Here is an 894-nt window from a genome sequence, read left to right as displayed (position 1 = left end):
ACCCCCCCCCCCCCCCCGCATCCCCGCGGCCCGGCGCTTACCCCGAGGGCGGGATGTCGGTGGAGTAGAGGTCGGTGTCGGTGTCCGCCAGCAGCGCGGCCTTCATCCCCCGCCAGCTCAGCACCTGCTGGCAGAAGCGGCAGCACAGCACGGCCACGCACCGGTCCTCGAAGGTACAGCTGCTGGCCGACATGGCGGGCGGCCTCCGCCGGGCCGGGCCGGGCCCCGCCGCCGCCGCTCCCGTCCCGTCCCCTCCGGTCCCGGCCGCCGCCAACGGCCACGCTCCCTCCTGTCAGTTTGAATTCCCGACCTCATTCTCCCATTGGGCGCGGGAGGACCCGCCCCCCCGCTCTGATTAGTGGACATCGGGGGCGGGGCCCACCCTCTGCTTGTAGGCCGTTGGAGGAGACGAGTGGCACCACCCCTTCCGCTTGCCTATTGGTGGAGGGGCGCGCCCTGCCTTGCTCCCATTGGCTCCGCCGGCAGCCTCTTTGCATGGTACGCCCCGCCCCTGCGCAGTCCTTAGGGCGGAGGCTACAGCTCTCCTCCAGGCCCCGCCCACTCTGTCCTGGAGGGGCGGTGCTACGAGTGCCAAGCGGCGGGAAGAGGGGTGGGCCCAGCTCGGAGATAGAGCTCTCTGATTGGTCGAGGTGCCCGTCGTTCCAGCCCAGCTCTCTGCGCCGATTGGACTAACGGCGCAGAGGGGCGGTGCGGCGGCGGGCCGGTGAGGGGGAACCGGGTGGCGGGCGCCAGCGGCCGGAGGACGCCCGGCTGCGGGAGGCGGCTCCGCAGCGCCCAGGTAATCGCCCCGCCCGGCCGCTGTGGCCCCCTCCCCTCCTCTTCCTCCTCCTCCGCCAGCCCACCGGGGGGCCCACGGGCTGCCCCCGCCGCCGT

At 73.7% G+C, this 894-nt stretch overlaps 2 protein-coding genes across 2 annotated transcripts in view; one reads left to right on the top strand and one right to left on the bottom strand.

Moving 5' to 3' along the window:
- FAM72A (family with sequence similarity 72 member A) overlaps positions 1–224 on the bottom strand; it is a 5,452-nt gene extending 5,228 nt beyond the window's left edge. Inside the window, exon 1 of the mRNA XM_014955417.1 lies at positions 42–224. Coding sequence (XP_014810903.1) covers positions 42–193 — 152 coding nt within the window. The 5' untranslated portion in view covers positions 194–224. The remainder of the gene's footprint in view (positions 1–41) is intronic.
- A 511-nt stretch (positions 225–735) lies between these two features.
- Positions 736–894, top strand: part of SRGAP2 (SLIT-ROBO Rho GTPase activating protein 2) — a 121,964-nt gene continuing 121,805 nt past the window's right edge. The window contains exon 1 of the mRNA XM_014955456.1: positions 736–799. The gene's annotated coding sequence lies outside the window, so the exon portion shown is untranslated. The remainder of the gene's footprint in view (positions 800–894) is intronic.

The sequence above is a fragment of the Calidris pugnax genome, unplaced genomic scaffold (assembly GCF_001431845.1).
Source record: "Calidris pugnax isolate Ruff unplaced genomic scaffold, ASM143184v1 scaffold215, whole genome shotgun sequence".
Classification (NCBI taxonomy): domain Eukaryota; kingdom Metazoa; phylum Chordata; class Aves; order Charadriiformes; family Scolopacidae; genus Calidris; species Calidris pugnax.
Note: the sequence above shows the minus strand (reverse complement) of the source record. Positions and strands in the feature narration are given on the sequence as shown.